The sequence below is a fragment of the Coregonus clupeaformis genome, chromosome 10, assembly GCF_020615455.1.
Source record: "Coregonus clupeaformis isolate EN_2021a chromosome 10, ASM2061545v1, whole genome shotgun sequence".
Lineage (NCBI taxonomy): Eukaryota > Metazoa > Chordata > Actinopteri > Salmoniformes > Salmonidae > Coregonus > Coregonus clupeaformis.
Window position 1 is genome coordinate 44203822 of NC_059201.1, and position 19462 is coordinate 44223283.

Sequence of the window (19462 nt, forward strand, 5' to 3'; positions counted from 1 at the left end):
GGATTCCCCTGGTCAGTCTATGTCATGGAAAGAGCAGGTGTCCTTAATGTTTAGTGTACTCAGTGTATATTCCACCTCAGGACAACAACAACACCAAGCTGGCACTTAATGAACTATACGAGGCTATAAACAAGCAGGAAACCATGCACCCGGAGGCTGCTTTTCTTGTTGCCAGTGAATGTAATTCCACGTCACTAAGACACATGATGCCCAACTTTTATCAACACATCTGCTTCGCCACTAATGGCGATAAAGTGCTAGACCACTGTTACTTTACCCACAAGTAAGCATATAAGACCCTCCCTCGTTCCCCTTTCGGCAAATCAGATCATGTCTCTATACTCCTGCTTCCTGTTTACAAACAGAAGCTTAAACAGGAAGTACCAGTGACACGCTCCGTAGAGATATGGTCCAAATTGAGATATGGACTGCTTTGCTAGTGCTGACTGGAATATGTTTCGGGACTCCGCCGATAGCATCGACGAGCTAACCACCTCTGTCTCGGGCTTCATCAAGAAATGCATCGCTGACATTGTTCCCACAATGAAGGTTCGCTGCTTCCCCATTCAAAAGCCCTGGATTAACACAGAGGTATGCTCTAAAATAAAGGACAGGGCTACCTCACACAGGGCTATCGCAGCCAACCCTGAGGCTACGGCTGAGGACATACAAGAAGTCCCGCTATGGCCTCCGCAGAGCCATCAAACAGGCAAAAGGACAACATAGGAACAAGGTTGAATCCTATTACACCGGCTCCGATGCTCGTTGCATGTGGCAGGGGCTACAGTCCATTATGAAATATAAAGGAAGACCTAGCCGTGATCTGTAGCTCAGCTGGTAGAGCACGGCGCTTGTAACGCCAAGGTAGTGGGTTCGATCCCCGGGACCACCCATACACACAAAAAACAAAACAAAACAAAAATTTATGCACTCATGACTGTAAGTCGCTTTGGATAAAAGCGTCTGCTAAATGGCATATTATATTGTATTATATTATGATGCCTCTCTACCAGACGAACTCAATGCATTTTATTCACGCTTCGACAAAAACAACACCGAGCCGTGCACGAGGGCCCCTGTCGTCCCAGATGACTGGATGATGTAAGGTTTTTAATCTGATCAACACTCGCAAAGCCACATGCCAGACAGTATTCCAGGGAATGTTCACAGGCCAGATGGCAGGCATCTCCACGGTCATTTTCAACCTCTCCTTGTCCCAGTGTGTTTTCCACACGTCTCAAGCTGACCACCATCACTCCTGTTCCCAAGAACTATAAGGCTACCTGCCACAATGACTACCGCCCTGTAGCACTAACATCTGTAATCATTAAGTACTTTGAAATGCTGGTCCTGGCACACATCAACTCCATCATCCCAGACACCCTAGACCCACTCCAATTTGCATACTGCCCCAACAGATCTACAGATGATGCAATCCCAATTGTGCTCCACACTGCCCTCTCCCACATAGGAATACCTATGTGAGAATGCTGTTCATCGACTACAGCTCAGCATTCAACATCATAGTTCCCTCCAAGCTCGCCACCAAGCTCGGGACACTGGGACTGAACACCTCCCTCTGCAACTGGATCCTGGACTTCCTGACGGGCAGAGCCCAGGTGGTGAGAGTAGGCAACAACACCTCTGCCACACTGACCCTCAACATAGGAGCCACCCAAAGTTCTGTCCTTAGCCCCCTCCTGTACTCCCTGTTTACCCACGAGCAGGGGCGGTGTGTTCAATAGGGCGATATGGGCGACGCACTGCCAAACGGGAAAAGGAAGGGATTTTTTTTCTAATCAATTATATCACGGCAACAGTAGTTATCAGTGTTGTAATCTAGACGTCTGATCTGCCACAGTGCCACTAAATGTCCAATCAGGCTAAAGTCGTGCTTCAAATGGCCCCCCCCCCCCTTTTGGGGCGATTTCAGTCAGGTTGAAAATCGCCCAGAAGTCTGTCATAGACTCCCATGTAAAATCTATTTTTTTCAAATATCAGAGCTTTCAATACAATCTCTATGGGTTTCTGAGGGCTTGCACTTACGCGCTTTCGTCATACGTAACGTAACCATGAACGTAACTAAGAAAAGAGCGGGTAGCCTCATCAATCAATTCACGTACTACTATCAAGATGGCTATAGCGTTCAGTGCAACTCGATTGTCTCTTTGAAATAAGTTACTTTTTGTCGACGAACAAATCAAGATAAATTGGCAACGAAACAATTAGGACCTCCCAGACCAAATTTAATAATTCAACAGTTTTCTACTAAAGGGGGGAAGTCCTACACCCGAGGATTTTCCAAAAATTGGTACGAACGAAAAACCTGGCTAGCAGGCTGCGATGTAGCTAATGCAGTCTTCTGCTACCCCCTGCTTACTCTTTCACCCTGAAGGCGGCACGGCAGACAGCACCGCTTGGACAGCGACTGGTGTGTAACGGACATGCACCATCTTTCAGGAAAGATTAAGAAACATGAGCTGTCAAAGACCCACATGGATAGCTGTTTGAGATTGTCTGCTTTGGGGAGAGTGAACATTCCCACTCAACTGGATGAGGGATACAGGCTAGCTGTCCGCCGCCACAACGATGAGGTTAGTGTTGATAATCACAAGTTTACTGGAGAACTGAAACTGACAAGGCTGACAAGATAGGACCCTTTTGTCCATTGTTATTGGATAGGAACAGAACTTATAACCAGCTCCTGACCTAAATAGATCTTAGCACAACATTTTACTCAACATATCATATTCCATATTCACTATAACAAATATATTTACTACGACATTAGCAAGAACCGCCACATCCTCAGCCGGCTAATCCAGTGTGTGAAGTTTTCGGAGTGTTTGAGTTAGCTTTGCGAGGCAAAGATGAAACTGAGGGCTCCACCAACCCTGGTAAGCCAACACTTTTGAGATCAGTCAATAAATGCTTCTGGTATTGACTTATATGCTGCCCCTGTCTTCATGTTGTTGCTGGACATATCTTTTTTAAAATGTGTGTAGGTCACCTAAATCATCAGAAAAATTGCCCCCCCTGAGAATTTTTTCAGGAGCCGCCACTGCCCACGAGTGTGTGGACATGCACGACTCCAACTCCATCATCAAGTTTGCTGACAACACAATGGTGGTAGGCCTGATCACCAACGGCGATGAGACTTCCTACAGGGAGGACGTCAGAGAACTGGAAGTGTGGTGCCAGGACAACAACCTCTCCCTCAACATCAGCAAGACCAAGGAGCTGATTGTGGACTAGAGGAAACACGGGGGGTGCACACCCTCTGTTCCTAGTTCCTCTGTGTCCACATCACTTAACATGGTCCTCTCACACCAGAACAGTCATGAAGAAGGCACGGCTGAAACAATTTGAAATGGCCCCTCAGATCCTCAGGAACTTTTACAGCTGTACCATTGAGAGCCTTCTGACTGGTTGTAGCACCACCCACGTCCAGAAGGCCCTACAGAGGGTGGTGTGGACGGCACAGTGATTCACTGAAGGCGAGCCAGTTGGTGTCTGAGAAAGGCCCGAAAAATTGCCAAAGACTCCAGCCACTCGAGACATGGACTGTTCTCTATGCTCCCGTCTGACATGCGGTACCGGTGCATCAAGGCTCAGACAAACAGAATCCTAAATAGCTTCTATACCCTGGCCATAAGACTGTTAAATGGCTAACAACTACTGCTCTCCCTCTCCCACAGATTATCCACACTCTCTCTATGCCCGTCCACAGGTCTCTACCCACTCAGACACAACCTGCGCTGCTGCTAAAATGATTATTGATTACATTTATTACACCATTATGTTGCTGTCCATTGATTATTGGGTGCGATTACTATTAATATTTATCTATTTATCCTGCTAATGGTCACTATTATGCCTGTTTACATGCATATATTACTATTACCATAAGTATTTATGTATTCCTGCTACCAGTCACTTTTCAGCCCGGTTTACATGTATATCCAGATAAAATTAACTTTATATGTATAAACCCACCTCAACCACTCCAGTATCCGTGCACATTGAATAAGGTACTGGCACTGACCTGTATATACTTGCATTCTCTTATTCTTTAACTCTCATCGTAGTTCTTGTTTGTTTTTTATTCATACTTTTATTTTTTTATTATATTTTCTACTATTATCTATATTATTATATAATATTATTATTATTATCACTGCATTGTTGGGAAAGAGCTCTCATGGTTTTAAACCTATTGTATCCTGTGCACGTGACAAATAAACTTTGAGAATATGGCTCCACAATGAACACACATTTGGTTACTGGTTGGGTTTCCATTTTCTTTGGCTACATATCTATAACACATTTATTACACATTTTTAAGCATTTCATGAAGGTGTTATAGCAGGTCCCAACCACATTATTAAAGGTTAATGAAATATATCCATAGCATAACTATAGCGCAGTCATGTCATGCAGGAGCTCCTATTTAGGTATCTTTAAAATGAAGGCATGGCACGTTGACCAAGCCCTGCGCCAGCTGCCTCTATCAAAAGTGAGGATGATGTTCCCTGAGAGACCAGAAGGGGGCAGTGTTGTGCTGCAGCCTTTACACACTTTAGTTGATCCTCTTCTTCTTCGAAGTATGGGTGATATTCATTAGGAACAAAATGGGAGCAAACGGGCCGAAACAGTGAGAGACTACCTGAACTTGTCAATTAAGAATGCTAGTTTTCATTTTCCTTTGCAAAGCGTTATGCTACATGTGCACTATTGAATACGAGCCTGGACTGTTTTACAATACCTTCCTGTGGGAACCGGGCCAGGGAAAGTTATGAATTCGAATAAGTCACAGAGTGCAGGGTTGGCCAACGATATCACAAGAACGCATAACCTATCTATTTTTGGTGTCCGTATGTAAGTGTGTTTGTGAGATCCTGTTGCCATATCACTATGACATTCATATCACAGTTTTGGCTCACTGTAGGAAGCTTTCATGTGCACCATGTTTCTTCTTTCTCCTTTTCATATCAAGTGGAAAGTGTCTTTTTACTTCTGTTCATACATTTTGCAAGTCAAAACCAGTAACCTATTGAGTTGTCATTGTCCTCTGTAATGTAAAGTCTCTATTGGATCAGATGAGTAGATCAGTCTATATTCACAGAAGCAGGCTGAATATAGTCCCCTCTCTAGGTATTTATATCCTGCAGCAGGGAGGGTCTCTCCCTGGGCCTGAGCCTGTGTATGGCGAAGTGATCCACACACCAAAGCCCCTTTGAAAATTCCAGCCAGGCCAGTCTCACTTTCCCAATATAACCCACTGCTGCTGGCCACGCCCTTGTAAACAGCCTGGTTGGTCGCCCTCTTCCTGAGAGTGTCACAGTTTGACAGTGTGTGTGAGTGTGGTGGGTGTGTAGGTATGTGTGTGGGCAGAGCGAGTCTCTTTCTGGCCCTGGGCTTGTGAGTCCTGTTGTTCTCTACTCTCTCATGTTTTAATCATTTTTTTTCTTCAATTCAAATCAATTAGAAAAACGTTATTTGTTCCCTTGAATGGGCACCATGATGAGGGAAACAGATCCAGTGGGGACAGAGATTGACCTGGGAGACTCTGATGATGAAGACCTTGCCGAAGACCTGGATGAGGACTGTGTGGAGCCTCAGCTGCTATGGAAAGCTGAACTGGGGGATGGGATGGATGAGGAGGAGGCTGTGTCCCCGTTAGTTGACGTTAGTGACACCAAGCCCCTGCTGAATGAGAGAGACCCTAGAGGAGTCAACGACTGTCTGAAGGTATTTCAAGCGCATTTGTTGTGTTTATTCATTTTTAGCAATTTGCATGACTTCATGAGTGGGTTCTTTGTGCTTTCTGGATTGTCATCTGAAAAGGGTAATTCTGTCACAATCGTAATATTAGGTGATGTGGGGTCAAGCATATAATCTGTCTTAACCCAATTAGTCAAACCTAATTTCTTTTAAACTAGCAAACAGATCTGAAGCATTTTATACGGTAATACAGTCTGTGGCATGTCAGTTGGTTTTCTATGCTTGTACTGCCCTCTTGTGGGCATGTCATTGACTGCACTTTATCCATATATCTTTGAGTGGCAAAAATGTACTTTCTGTGCAGTAGTTTGAAAGGAAACATAAGTCATTGTGTGAACGTCCACCCTGAGACTATGACTCTGCCTTTAGGTGACCTTTGAGGATGTGATAGCGGAGCCGGTGTCAGTGCGTAGCGGAGACAGAGTGTGGATCTGGAGTAATGCCCTGTTCGAGGTCACAAGGGTCTGGATCTACCGGATAGTAACCGTCCTGCTGGCCGTCCCTATGTCCATCATCACTGGACTGCTCTTCGCCATCCTCAGCTTCCTACACATATGGTAAGTATATAATATCAGTTCACTGCCCACTGAGTACAGTATATGAACCATAAGTCAACATGTTGAAATTCTCTCTTCTCTTCTCTTCTCTTCTCTTCTCTTCTCTTCTCTTCTCTTCTCTTCTCTTCTCTTCTCTTCTCTTCTCTTCTCTTCTCTTCTCTTCTCTTCTCTTCTCTTCTCTTCTCTTCTCTTCTCTTCTCTAACCTTCTATTTTCTTCTGTTACTCCATGTATTCTTTATCTAACCCTGACAGGTTCTTTAGCCCATGCGTCCATTACATCCTTATTATCACATACTGGCTGCAGAGCCTATGGAGCATCATACTGGACATTGGTGTCCGCCCATTCCTCACTAGTGCCTCAAGGTGCTACAGTGGAATCAGACTTCGCCTGACACAGGAATGAAAGATTGATAGCGCTTCACATAGAGATAATGGGAATATCAGGATTGGGTATATGGGATTTTTCCGAACGTTACCCTACTATGGAATGCCCTCTGGGGAGACTATCAGGGCTGGACAAAGTCTTTGTAGGATGCTCTAGGATCAGACCAGGGGCACAACTACAGGCCTTTTGGTGGAACATTGGACCTTACAACTGAACTGAAATCAGTGCGATTGATCAAGACTGGAGAAAAGTGTTTATCAAGCTCCAACAAGAAGATTGGTTACCTATCTGAGAAGTTGTCACAAGTGAAGGTGAAAAGGAGAATGTGTAAAGGATCCACAATCATTTAGGGTAAAACATTTTAACTAGTTTACACTGGAAGTGTGCTTTGAAGTGTACTTTTTCACATGATGTGATAGTGTTAGATTATTCACTTGTTTGATGAGCACATTTAGTATAATTCAGATACAGCACTGGAATATAGTGTTATCTTATTCAAATCTGACCACACATTTCAAAATGTGCCTCCACTATTTTTGTTGTATTGTAGAAAATATCAAGTTTATCTTTATCTATTCTGATAAAAATGAAATATATCTTAAATAAAGTGTTATAGATTATGATCAATATATCAATATCAGACTTATTTTCTTATACAAAATCAATCCATTGAAATATCCCCTCTTCTTCTAATAGACACAACTTTTCTGAATATCAACGTTGTACTGAGTACAGTAATAAGATTCAAATAGATGGGTAAAGGGGCTCTTGTTCTTGAAAGGTGGTACAATCCAAATGTTGAATTTATTCATTTACACCCACTCTGCTTGCAGGTGACCTCATTATGTATGATTAGCCTTTCTTATGCTAACACCCAGTAGGATGAACTCCTTTCTGATGCTCTCCCTTTATCCTCACTCCACAGCTCAGGGTCTGGACACTCCTCTCTTCCCATTGGAAAGCCCTCTGCATTCCCCAGAATAGGAAATGGGACATTTCAATGAATTGAACAATAGCACAGGCAAACTCCCTGTATTTGAAGTGAACCATGTTTCACACACACACACACACACAGTGACTGGTCTGAATGTGATTTGCTTGACAGTACTTAGTGGGACCACTCAATGAGGTGAGGAGGTTGTCCTGTACTGATGTTAGTATGAAAAAGGCTTGATTTTACATAATCAGATAACCAAGGGTGTGAAGGAATAAATCAAACATTTGGATTATACGTTACCACTTTTCAAAAACAAAACAAAATATCCTGTTACCCAACCCCATGGATATTACAATCAAGTGAAGGAAACTGTGGTTGAAATAAAGCAGATATATTTGTTGTTGTTGTTTTAAACCATTTCATAAGTAAAGTCGTCCTACCATTTTATTACTGTATACTGCAAAATACTTACAACGTGAATTAGGAGATGAAAAGAGTGTCACTTAATTAATTACGTTACAGTTTTGTGGTTGCTATGGAAACAAGCAGATGTTCATGGTCCATTCCATCATCAGCAGCATGATACATCTCCTGCCAAGTTGTATTTTAGGTGAGTCTCAGGTTTTATGGAGAAGGGAAATTATTTTTATGTTGTTTATCACCACAGTCTGCTCGCAACTTAAGGTATAGAAGTAAATGTATCATACTGCATAGGCCTACGTCAGTCTCAGATCTTTGCACAGTTTTCTGTCCTAGCAGCAGATCCACCCGCTCAAACATATACGACAAGTCTCTGCATGGAGGGAATAACCAGAACATATCTTGGTAATGTATCATAAGGTACTATAAATAGATGCCTCATAGAAAGTGTCAAGTTTCAAGTTTTATTAGTTGTATGTACGGGATACACATGGTATACACCATCCAATTAAATGCTTACTTGCAGGTTCTTTCTCAACAATGCAACAACAATAATACGTAAGACAAGAATACGAACATAAAGTAAATGGCTCAGTAAAATTGAATTTTTTTTTTTGCATGAGTATCATACATCCAATGTCATCCAATGCTCTGTAGGGACACCACTTGTCTATATCTGAGCATTGCTATATGACAAAGCACACTTACAGTTAGTGTACTGGTGGGAGGTTTCCAATATCTTCACACTGTTTCCAATATCTTCATTTTCACCCCCTAATAAAAAAATAAAAAAGATATATCTTTACACTGTATGTAGTAGGCTACAATAATAACTGTGGTGAACCATCAGGGAAGTGTGAAATGCAACATATAGTAGGTCTGCTCTCTCCTTTAAGAAATGATTAGGGTCCCAGTGTGAGGTATGGCATGAGTGTGGATGGAGAATGAGCCACACCGGTGTGTGTTTACAATATATTGTCAATGTGTAGGAAAGGGAAACCTAGTCAGTTGTACAACTGAATGCATTCAACCACAATGTGTTGAATCAGAGGGGTTCTGACTTAATCGACGCCCAGGGAGCAGTTGTTGTTTGGCGTTAACTGCCTTGCTCAAGGGCAGAACGGCAGATATTTATTGCCAGCTCTGGGATTTGAACCAGTGACCTTTCAGTTACTGGCCCAACACTCTTAATCGCTAGGCTACCTGCTGCCCCTGTAGTCTATGTGTGTTTGTGTGTTTATGCCATGCTATGGCTACAGTGGCTACAGTCTGACAGGACAACTAGGGGCTGTCAGTAGTGGCAGCTGCCTGCTGGGTGCTGCTGGAATTCCAGGAGTGACATCACAGTGAGTGGTGATCCAGAAGCCTGGGCACAGCCACACTCTGTCCCACTCCCCACTCCCCACTCTGCCCACTCCCCACTCTGCCCCACTTTCCACTCTGCCCACTCCCCACTCTACTAAAGCTACTACTGCCCAGCTCCAGGATAGATAACAGCCCTGCTCAGACCGTTCGTCTCGGACCCCTGTACTCTTCCAGGACCTGGGACCTGCCTTGTACCTCTCTGCCCCCCTCCTCTGACTAACATATGACCGTGACCATGGCTGACATCAACAACGGTTATGAACAGAAGTTCCAGACGGACAGACATCATAAAGAGATTGACCTGATCAACAGAGACCCCAAGCAAGTCAACGAGGATGTAGTGAAGGTAGGCTACTTTACATTTAAGTGTGTGTGTGTGTGTGTGTGTGTGTGTGTGTGTGTGTGTGTGTGTGTGTGTGTGTGTGTGTGTGTGTGTGTGTGTGTGTGTGTGTGTGTGTGTGTGTGTGTGCATGCATGTGCGTGTGTGCACCAGATAGCTAAGTATGGGCCTATTGAAGTTTTGTCGCCCCGGACTGGATGTGGAAATGCCTTGGCTTTTTTGTGTCAGTGGCAGTATGTTGTCTCATTGTACAGAGGGTTCCGAGTCAGGTTGGGAGGAAAACGAAGGAAGTCCCTCTGTTATATGTGCACATGTGTCTATGTTAATGACTTATTCAATTATAATTTATTGCTTGTGCTATGGAGTAGCCTGGTGGATAACTTGATCTGGCTGTTTATCCTTTGGGTTACGATTGTGCCCCATCAAAATGTTCCCTGAAATAGCCTGTATTCCTGTAGTGCTTTACCAGCCCAGCTACAGATAGTAGCTCTATTTCTGGAAAGGCCAATGCAAGGGTGTGAGATGCAGTTAAACATGTTTATCTGCCAAGACTGACATCATTGAATTTGTTCTAATCTCATTTTTTTAACATAATGTCTTTGATGGTTTTCTGTGGTATTCTTTGATTTGCTCATTAAGCATTCAGCTTTTGTGGCTTTTATAGCACAAATGGGCCTCTGTATAGATATACAGTAAGTGTATTGGTAAGTACCGGTAGTGATATCATATAGACTGTAGCTTACAAATACTGTTCCTTTAATTAGATCTGTGACTTTAAAACAGGCAGGTTGTTAGAAAGAGAACATCTATGTGTTCATGTTATGAGAATGTATCCATTTGCCCTGTCATAAGTGACTTCTTAAAGACACTGTCCAGTGTCTCCAAATTTCTATGAAATATTATATAAAATATTATACTTAATTATTATAATATGATTGAAATAGTTTTTCTTCCAAAAAATTGCAATTAAGTATGTTAAAAAGCAGCTTTTCTGTGTTGGATTGGTGTGGCCTACTTCAACAACAGAATGGTGTGGGCGTATACTGGTCGTTAAAATATTCATGCGAGTAGACCGCTGATTGGCCAGCTCATCTTCCTCAGGAGTAGCAGGCATTTTGAAACGGTCTGTTTGAAATACAAGTTTGAGGTGGGGTTTTTGAAGTGTTTTATTTTCTTTCTCAAATGTATGCTTTGGCCACAAATATGAGTATAGGATAAGTCAACAACATTATGTCTGTATGAGATTTTCACTGGACAGTTACTTTAAGATATTTGCTCATGATATAAGTATTTGCTTGGGACAGTGAGAGGTTTCACAAAATATAATGATGGTCAAGCAACAGTTTTGAGCTAAAATAATTTAGCTAAAAGAAGGTCTAGCTGTGATTGGCTGTAGCATTATGTACTACAATACCCATAATGCTTTGAGTAAGATATTAGGTTTAATTGTAGTACAGATGTTCCTGAAGCTAGCATAATGTTGTCTTGTCTAATTGGCATTTGTGTCAGAAGAGGGATCCTGATATCAATTACAATGGCCTCTCTGTCTCCCCCTGCAGGTGGACTTTGAGGACGTGATTGCTGAGCCTGACGGGACTCACAGTCTGGACGGGGTGTGGAAGGCCAGTTACACCACCTTCACTGTGTCCAAGTACTGGTGCTACCGCATCCTGTCTGCCATTTTGGGGATCCCCATGGCTCTACTGTGGGGCTTCCTATTTGCCTGTCTCTCCTTCTGCCACATCTGGGCTGTGGTGCCTTGCATTAAGAGCTGCATGATAGAGTCCCAGTGTTTCAGCCGTATCTACTCCCTGGCCATCCACACCTTCTGTGACCCGCTATTCGAAGCCCTGGGAAAGATATTCTCAAGTGTTCGGGTGGTGCTACGGAAGGAGATGTAAGGTTCAGAAGCATGGGCCAGATTGAGAATTGTATAGGGTGGGGATGGTCCTGCCCGGTCTACTCTCCATCCTAAAGTAGGCTAATTCCTTGGCCTCCTGTCTGGTTGCTGATGCTGGGTCTGGGTCTGACTCAAACAGAGCTTGTAATTGATGGAGATTAGTTTGTTCAATCAGAAGACAAAAAGAAGAGTGCTCTCACCTGGTTGCCATACAGATGTAGGATCTTAATTTGATCACTCTTTTGTTGCTGAGAATTCAAACTTTTAGTGTATTCAAGGTATAAAAAGGCTCCTAAAGTTTTACATTTCCACTTTAAAAAGTCAGAATTGATTTTCCCTAATGAAAAATGTGTCAACCCCTACAAAACTGTCCATTAATTATAATCTACATAATAATTATAATTTCCTGTTGCTACAGGATTATTTCCCTGCTGTAGCAAACTGGCTCAAATTAAGATCCTACATCTGTACATGTAGATGGGGGGGGGTCAATCATGGTCTATACAACATGGTACACTACAAACAACACTCCCCCATGCTTGATTGATTTAATGGTTTACTTAAGCCAATTCCATGCTCTATTTTACAAAATTTTATTTGATTGTGTTCTCTTTTTAGTCATTTTTCACACATTGATTGTACAATAAATGAATTGTTTATTGTTACAGTTAGCTGTGATGTCTGTCTTTAGTTCTAGTCATGACTTCGAATCTGCCTACAGTACGTGATTGATGTAGAAAATATTCAGTGAAGGAATTCCCAGTATGCTCAGGCAAGGGTGAGGCCAGATGGATCTACACAAACATGTCTTAGTGCCAGTAGTGAAGAGTATATCTAATGTATCTATGTGTGAATGATATGGAAATGCAATCTATAGGAATTTACAACATGTTTAGCCATATCAGAAAATTATCTGATGACCTAGAGATGACCAGTATAAAGATGCCAAGTTTGGTCTTATTCAACTCAGGTAACCATCAACAAAGGATGTGGAATATTCTGTTTTCTGATATAAAGATTCACCATAAAATCCTATTTATGTTAAAGATAAAGTAAAGAACAGGAAGGCCTGCAGACTGTTTATGCTCCCAATTCATCTGAAATGGATCTTCATCAGGTCAAACAGACTGAGTGCTCACATCCTGAAATATACACATTTCACCTCACATGACCATTACGCAGATGACGCATGGTGTGTGTGGAAACAATTCAATTCACTTTTGAGCATAGTCAATCATAATTAATCACAGAGGTACATATGGTCATAAAGGATTATATATATACAAATCGGTTCAAGTTAAAACCTAGGCAACAGTAAAAAAAGAGATTACATTGGAAACTGTTGGAATACCTGCCCATATGACCATTACGCGCAGGACACGCAGTGGCAGTAGATATAATTACAGTGACCTATTTCAAAAATAACTTGTGTACCTCTAATAATTTGAAATCAATGAGATGGGCACATGTAGTAATTCTAGAAAATCAAATATCTACATATGTACAAAATTACCAAGTGGAGACAAATTGTCATCACTCCATGGTACACTCCAAACATGGATCTATAAACACAGAGTAAAGGTTATAACCGAACCCAGGGTCATGTTCATTAGGCATTAAATGGGAAAAAAGGATTGAAAAACGGAGTGACTACCTGGACTTGTCCAATAAGAAACACTCATTTCAGTTTTTCATTGCAAAATATTTTCTGTTGCGTGCCCTAATGAACACTACCCAAGTAAACCCACACTTTTTTTGAGAAAAAATATCTTACATTTTTGGCTACTAGGTCAAACTATAAGGTACGTTTTCCAGCCTCTGCATGTTGTTCACCGCTCCCTTGCAGGGAGTGACTTGATCTGAATCAGACATTGAGAGGACTTGAGTAAAACAAGACCTTTACAAACATGACACCTTATTCATTCATTCATACTGACAACAATCTGACTGCTTATTAGCTTATTTAGTGTGGATGGACCAAGGTCCTCTATCTATGCATAAAGAAGAACAGAAATTTAAGCAGACACAAATTATTTATTTTTTCTCATACATTAGTGATACATTTATTCTATTTACATTCAAATAAATAATTAATATGAAGGGAATCTTTAGTTCCTGTTATATATTCTAAACACTGTAAGGCACGGGTCTCCAACAGGTAGATCACTAGCTACCAATTAGCTCGCAGCCCACCTATGAGTTGCTCGCCAAGTAATTCTGAAAGTACATGCATTTTTTTCATGTGTTCCATCACAAACTTCCATAAACATAAAGCTCCCGGCTACTATCCAATCAAAGCCACACTGACATTATCCCACTACTGGTTAGCCTCTATTGTTTGAAAAGCCAAACGTAACACAATATCTGCCAATTAATTTCCAACAATATTCCCCGTCTGCCCGTTTGGTGCGTGCATTTGTCTATCATTCTGTATGTAGCCAGTTATCGATGCTAATGATAACCATCTTGTGGGTAGTTAACTGCAAAGTAGGCTTACCGCTGCAACCTGGTCTCAGAGTATTTGTAATTATTCTCAAATCAAATCAAATGTTATTTGTCACATACACGTGTTTAGCAGATGTTATAGCGGGTGTAGCGAAAGGCTTGTGCTTCTAGCTCCGACAGTGCAGTAATATCTAACAATTTCACAACATATACCCAATACACACAAAAAAGTAAGGAATGGGATTTAAGAATATATACATATATGGACAAGCAATGACAAAGCGGCATGAACTAAGATACAGAAGAATATTATAGAATAGAATGCAGTATATACATATGAGATGAGTAGTACAAGATATGTAAACATTATTAAAGTGACTAGTGTTCCATTTCTTAAAGTGGCCAGTGATTTCAATAGGCAGCAGCAGCCTCTAATGTGCTAGTGATGGCTACAGTGGGGAAAAAAGTATTTAGTCAGCCACCAATTGTGTAAGTTCTCCCACTTAAAAAGATGAGAGAGGCCTGTAATTTTCATCATAGGTACACGTCAACTATGACAGACAAAATGAGAAAAAAATATCCAGAAAATCACATTGTAGGATTTTTAATGAATTTATTCGCAAATTATGGTGGAAAATAAGTATTTGGTCAATAACAAAAGTTTCTCAATACTTTGTTATATACCCTTTGTTGGCAATGACACAGGTCAAACGTTTTCTGTAAGTCTTCACAAGGTTTTCACACACTGTTGCTGGTATTTTGGCCCATTCCTCCATGCAGATCTCCTCTAGAGCAGTGATGTTTTGGGGCTGTCGCTGGGCAACACAGACTTTCAACTCCCTCCAAAGATTTTCTATGGGGTTCAGATCTGGAGACTGGCTAGGCCACTCCAGGACCTTGAAATGCTTCTACGAAGCCACTCCTTCGTTGCCCGGGCGGTGTGTTTGGGATCATTGTCATGCTGAAAGACCCAGCCACGTTTCATCTTCAATGCCCTTGCTGATGGAAGGAGGTTTTCACTCAAACTCTCACGATACATGGCCCCATTCATTCTTTCCTTTACACGGATCAGTCGTCCTGGTCCCTTTGCAGAAAAACAGCCCCAAAGCATGATGTTTCCACCCCCATGCTTCACAGTAGGTATGGTGTTCTTTGGATGCAACTCAGTATTCTTTGTCCTCCAAACACGACGAGTTGAGTTTTTACCAAAAAGTTATATTTTGGTTTCATCTGACCGTATGATATTCTCCCAATCCTCTTCTGGATCATCCAAATGCACTCTATCAAACTTCAGACGGGCCTGGACATGTACTGGCTTAAGTAGGGGGACACGTCTGGCACTGCAGGATTTGAGTCCCTGGCGGCGTAGTGTGTTACTGATGGTAGGCTTTGTTACTTTGGTCCCAGCTCTCTGCAGGTCATTCACTAGGTCCCCCCGTGTGGTTCTGGGATTTTTGCTCACCGTTCTTGTGATCATTTTGACCCCACGGGGTGAGATCTTGCGTGGAGCCCCAGATCGAGGGAGATTATCAGTGGTCTTGTATGTCTTCCATTTCCTAATAATTGCTCCCACAGTTGATTTCTTCAAACCAAGCTGCTTACCTATTGCAGATTCAGTCTTCCCAGCCTGGTGCAGGTCTACAATTTTGTTTCTGGTGTCCTTTGACAGCTCTTTGGTCTTAGCCATAGTGGAGTTTGGAGTGTGACTGTTTGAGGTTGTGGACAGGTGTCTTTTATACTGATAACAAATTCAAACAGGTGCCATTAAAACAGGTAACGAGTGGAGGACAGAGGAGCCTCTTAAAGAAGAAGTTACGGGTCTGTGAGAGCCAGAAATCTTGCTTGTTTGTAGGTGACCAAATACTCATTTTCCACCATAATTTGCAAATAAATTCATAAAAAATCCTACAATGTGATTTTCTGGATTTTTTTATCTCAATTTGTCTGTCATAGTTGACGTGTACCTATGATGACAATTACAGGCCTCTCTCATCTTTTTAAGTGGGAGAACTTGCACAATTGGTGGCTGACTAAATAAAAAAATGTCCCCACTGTATTTAACAGTCTGATGGCCTTGAGATAGAAGCTGTTTTTCATTCTCTCGGTCCCAGCTTTGATGCACCTGTACTGACCTCGCCTTCGGGGTGAACAGGCAGTGGCTTGGGTGGTTGATGTCCTTGATCTTTTTGGCCTTCCTGTGACATCGGGTGCTGTATGTACTTAAATTTAGTATGATATATTATGTTTCGTATTGTATGTATTAATTTGTGGATGTCCATCACCCATTTCGTATGATATGTTACGAATTACAATTCGTATTATATGTTACGAATTTGCAAAACATACAATATGTTAGAAATTTGCTAAACATATGATATGTTACGAATTCTAGCTAGGTGGCTAGGTGGCTATCGTTAGCTAGCTTGCTAACGTTAGCTAGGCTAGGGGTTAGGGGTTAGGGTTAAGTTTAGGAGTTAGTTTAAAGGGTTAAGGTTAGGGTTAGGGGAAGGGTTAGCTAAAAGGTTTAAGGTTAGGGTTAGGGGAAGGGTTAGCTAAAAGGATTAAGATTAGGGTTAGGGTTTGTGGGAAGGGTTAGCTAATATGCTAAGTAGTTGCAAAGTAGCAAAAAAGTATTAAGTAGTTGATTCAAATTCACAACCTTTGGGTTGCTAGATGTTCGCTTAATACGCCCACCCCACTTTCGTTGTTGCCTTAAGTAACCATCTGTCTTATGTAACCATACCAAACGTAACATACAGTATCATGCTAATTTTAGAGTCCCGGTTTTAAATTGTCTATGTTACCTCTAGTCTATAAGACCAGGCTGGCTTACTTGACAGAAAGATATCATGATTATTTGTATCAATTGGGTGGCCATTGTTTTGCAAACTCTGCCATGATGTGTGCTGCAGCAGTACGCCTAACAGAAGAACATCGCTAGACCAACACATTCCTCTCTTACTTACAGGTCCAATATAGCCGTTTTTATCTCAATATTAAATCATTTCTGAGTAACAATTAAGTACCTTACTGTGATTGTTTTCAAATGAAATATTTATAAAAAAAATTAAAAAAAAGCTTCTTAGCAAAGAGCAATTTCTCAAGTAATAATTTTGCTAGGACTGTCTGGGAGTGGGGAGGGGAAAACTGAAAATTAGCTGTTATTGGCAGAAAGGTTTGGAACTCTCTTTCTTATTGGTCTAATTAATTGACCGCATGGTTATGTCACCATGGAAAGCCAAAACAGGCAGAAATTTCAGGCAGTCTTTACAAACAGCTCTTACACTAAAGGGGCATTATCATCATTTTCAAAATGTTATGGGGCCCCCTTAGAGTTGTTTATTAACCATTATTTTATAAGGTATATTGACAGAAAAACACATCTCTTGTACACCGAGGTAGAGGAGAAAAGAAGAATTGCCTATTTGAAAGCTATAAAATTAAATTGTAGCGCGTGACGTTTTTGTTTATTTTTAAGTAGCTCTCATGCTAGAAAAGTTTGGCAACCCCTGCTGTAAGGTGAATTAGAAAGGTGAATGTGAATGAGCAGATACATATACACACAAAATAACACCTGCGTTGATCTAATCACCCACACAACGATAAAGAAAAAAGATACATTCAATAGTGTTGGAGCACATTTAAAAGCATATGCACGTTTTAATATTTTACAAAGCTACAGCATAACTTAGGTTGCGTCAGCAATTGAACCCTATTCCTCTATAGTGCACTATTTTTTACCAGAACCCTATATGCCCAGGTCAAAAGTAGTATAGTGTATAGGGAAAAGGGTGTATTTGATATCCCCTCCATGGTTTGAAGATATAGGCAATCTAATCTAACATTTCTCTGTGTAGAGATCAATAATAATGCAATATCCCTGGCTGAGCAGTAAGGTCACCAAGAGAACAGGTTTCATTGTGAAACTTCATTCTATTTCCCATTTTGTTATCGTGGTGACTGAAAGGTCAGCTTGGTGTGTGAATAAGCTCTGCTGAGTTTCTCTCTAGCTAGACCTGAGAAATACAGAGAGAGTCATAGAGCTGTGTGTAGAAACAAATCTTATATCAATTAGAATCCAATATAACCATTTTGCTAAAGAAGAGGGGGGAGGAGAAAAGGTTGGCGCGGAAACACAGTCTCTTTTAATATTTTCCTGAAAAAGCCATACAGGTAGAGAATAGCCTGTGGAGTGGAGAGTAATATATAATGGATTCCTCCTCTGAGTGTTATATGGTGGCCTATGTGAGGGGTAGAGGGCACATCTTGGCCATCCCTCTGTGGGGCCTTGCATGATGAAGGTCTCTCTTAGGATATCTAGCCACCCCAGTACTGTCCCTTACATGTTGAGGGTCTCTTTAAGGTGTCTTTCAGGGTATCTGGCCACCCATTCCTGTTCTTCACATGATGAAGGTCTTTCATAGGATACCTGGCCACCCTAGTCCCTCACATGTTGAGGGTCTCTTTCAAGGTCTCTTTCAGGGTATCTGGCCACCCACTGCAGATCCTTGCATGAATAAGGTCTCTTTCCCACCCCACTCTGTGGCCTTGGATGAAGGTCTTTCAGGTTTAGAGAGTACCTATCCCACCTCAAACCTTACATGAGAAGATCTTACAGATATCTGGTGGTCCACTGCTTTTCCTCCATGGTCCTCAGGAGCTGGAGATTTGGGCCTTGTTTCCCAGTTGTGATGTAACTTAAGCATTACAATGATCGTGCCAACTTTTTAAGTGTTTCCCAAATAAGCAAGTATCCTTACCCAATAATAATACACTAAATCATAGATTGGGCACATCATTGCGCATATGTTGTCACACAACATTAAACATATTGAGGCAAAAATTACAGACAGTAGCCTAGTGGCAAAATAGAACTCAATTGATTGAACATGAAATTGATTTCAATATGATTGAAATATACAGTGCCTTCAGAAAGTATTCATACCCCTTGGCTTATTCCACATTTTGTTGTTACAGCCTGAATTCAAAATTGATTAAATATTTTTATTTTCTCACCCATTTACACACAATACTGTATAATGACAAAGTGAAAACATGTTTTTAGAAATGTTACCAAATTTATTGAAGATTAAATACAGAAATATCTCATTTAACCTAAGTATTCACACCCCAGAGTCAATACATGTTAACCTTTTGCAGCGATAACAGCTGTGAGTCTTTCTGGGTAAGTCTAACAGCTTTGCACACCTGGATTGTACAATATTTGCACATTATTCTTTTAAAAATTCTTCATGCTCTGTCAAGTTGGTTGTTGATCAATGCTAGACAGCCATTTTCAAGTCTTGCCATAGATTTTCAAGCCGATTT

At 41.4% G+C, this 19462-nt stretch overlaps 2 protein-coding genes across 3 annotated transcripts; both read left to right on the top strand.

The window, feature by feature from the left end:
- The first annotated feature begins 5335 nt into the window (after window positions 1–5335).
- Window positions 5336–8078, top strand: LOC121575057 (caveolin-2). 2 transcript variants are annotated; one of them, XM_041887866.2, is made up of 3 exons: window positions 5336–5751; window positions 6154–6341; window positions 6595–8078. In XM_041887866.2, the coding sequence occupies exons 1-3, from the start codon at window positions 5512–5514 to the stop codon at window positions 6743–6745; spliced, it is 579 nt and encodes a 192-aa protein (XP_041743800.1). In that variant the 5' UTR covers window positions 5336–5511; the 3' UTR covers window positions 6746–8078. The 2 variants fall into 2 exon arrangements, with proteins under 2 accessions (XP_041743800.1, XP_041743801.1); XM_041887867.2 differs by having other exon boundaries at window positions 7653–8078.
- A 1352-nt stretch (window positions 8079–9430) lies between these two features.
- On the top strand, window positions 9431–12098 carry LOC121575877 (caveolin-3). The gene is made up of 2 exons (XM_041889165.2): window positions 9431–9795; window positions 11349–12098. Exons 1-2 carry the CDS (start codon window positions 9673–9675, stop codon window positions 11688–11690), a joined length of 465 nt encoding a protein of 154 aa, XP_041745099.1. The 5' UTR covers window positions 9431–9672; the 3' UTR covers window positions 11691–12098.
- Window positions 12099–19462: the final 7364 nt, after the last annotated feature.

Excerpts from the sequence above, each read along its gene's own strand:
- LOC121575057 (XM_041887866.2), top strand. The coding sequence starts at position 5,512 with ATGGGCACCATGATGAGGGAAACAGATCCAGTGGGGACAGAGATTGAC. Across the intron at positions 5,752-6,153 it reads GAGTCAACGACTGTCTGAAG|GTGACCTTTGAGGATGTGAT; the intron begins GTATTTCAAGCG and ends CTCTGCCTTTAG. Across the intron at positions 6,342-6,594 it reads CTCAGCTTCCTACACATATG|GTTCTTTAGCCCATGCGTCC; the intron begins GTAAGTATATAA and ends TAACCCTGACAG.
- LOC121575877 (XM_041889165.2), top strand. The coding sequence starts at position 9,673 with ATGACCGTGACCATGGCTGACATCAACAACGGTTATGAACAGAAGTTC. Across the intron at positions 9,796-11,348 it reads TCAACGAGGATGTAGTGAAG|GTGGACTTTGAGGACGTGAT; the intron begins GTAGGCTACTTT and ends CTCCCCCTGCAG.